We start from the raw sequence: 1,138 nt of genomic DNA, 5'->3' as shown, positions 1-1,138 counted from the left end.
TTTGCTTTGCTGCTGGGGGGGGTGGGGGGCATGTGCCCCATTGCACCCCACGCATGTGCAGCCCACGGGGCACCCAGGCTCATGCACACCGCATGTGGCAGGGGCGTGAGGGTTCATGCGCCTGGCATGCGTCTGCCGTCCGTAGCACGCCGGTGCAGTGGGTGTGTGCCGTGGCACCGTGCCCTGCACCCCACACTGGGGTCTGGGCACACACGGTGCCAAGTGTGGCGCACACACATGTGTGTACACGTGTGTGTGTGTGCCACCTGCGCATGCACCCACCCCACTGACACCCGCTCCGGCCCATGGTCCCCAGGTGCACCGCGGGATTAAGGGAGTGGTTCGGGACAGAGACACGGAGCAGGGCATCGCCAATGCCATCATCTCTGTGGACGGCATCAACCATGACATCCGGACGGGTACGGTGGGATGGGGACAGGGATGGGGATGGAATGGGATTTGGGGATGGGGAGGGGATGGAAGTGGGGATGGGGATGGGAATGGGATAAGGTTGGGAATAGGGATGGGGACAGGAATGTGATTGGGGAGAGCATGGAGCTGGGAATGGGGTAGGGAGGGGATGGGAATGGGGATGGGATGGGGACAGGGAAAGGAATGGGGATGGGAGTAGGATGGGGATGGGGACAGGGATGGAATGGGATGGGGATGGGAACAGAAATAGGACAAGAATGAGAATGGGATGGGGACAGGAATGGGTTGGGGGATGGAGATGGGGCTGAGGTGAGGTTGGGGTTGGAGATGGGGATGGGATGGGGACAGGAAAAGGATTGGGGATATGAATGGGATGAGGATGGGGCAGTGATGGGGAAGAGGACAAGGGCCCGGGCTGGGGATAGGCGTGCGGCAGCACCAACGCCCCCCACGGCACCCGCCCCACTGTCGCAGCCTTCGACGGGGACTACTGGCGGCTGCTGAACCCGGGCGAGTACGAGGTGACGGCACGGGCCGAGGGCTACGAGGCGGCCACGCAGCCCTGCCGTGTCTCCTACGAGAACGTGCCCACACCCTGCAGCTTCCACTTGGCCCGGGAACGGCGGCAGCGGCTGCGGGGGCAGCTGCCCGGGGGGGCCCGCCTGCCCCCCGACCTGGTGCTGCGGCTGCGGCGCCAGCGTCTGCG

The 1,138-nt window shown here is 65.0% G+C and overlaps 1 protein-coding gene across 1 annotated transcript in view; it reads left to right on the top strand.

The window, feature by feature from the left end:
• CPXM1 (carboxypeptidase X (M14 family), member 1) overlaps positions 1–1,138 on the top strand; it is a gene marked incomplete at its 5' end in the record, with an annotated part of 7,716 nt that overhangs the window by 5,265 nt on the left and 1,313 nt on the right. The window contains 2 exons of the mRNA XM_010568492.1: positions 317–419; positions 907–1,131. Of these exons, the coding sequence (XP_010566794.1) occupies positions 317–419; positions 907–1,131 (328 nt within the window). The remainder of the gene's footprint in view (positions 1–316; positions 420–906; positions 1,132–1,138) is intronic.

Source organism: Haliaeetus leucocephalus, unplaced genomic scaffold (genome assembly GCF_000737465.1).
Source record: "Haliaeetus leucocephalus isolate CR32 unplaced genomic scaffold, Haliaeetus_leucocephalus-4.0 Scaffold245, whole genome shotgun sequence".
NCBI classification, from domain to species: domain Eukaryota; kingdom Metazoa; phylum Chordata; class Aves; order Accipitriformes; family Accipitridae; genus Haliaeetus; species Haliaeetus leucocephalus.
This window is presented reverse-complemented; position numbering and strand designations above follow the sequence as displayed.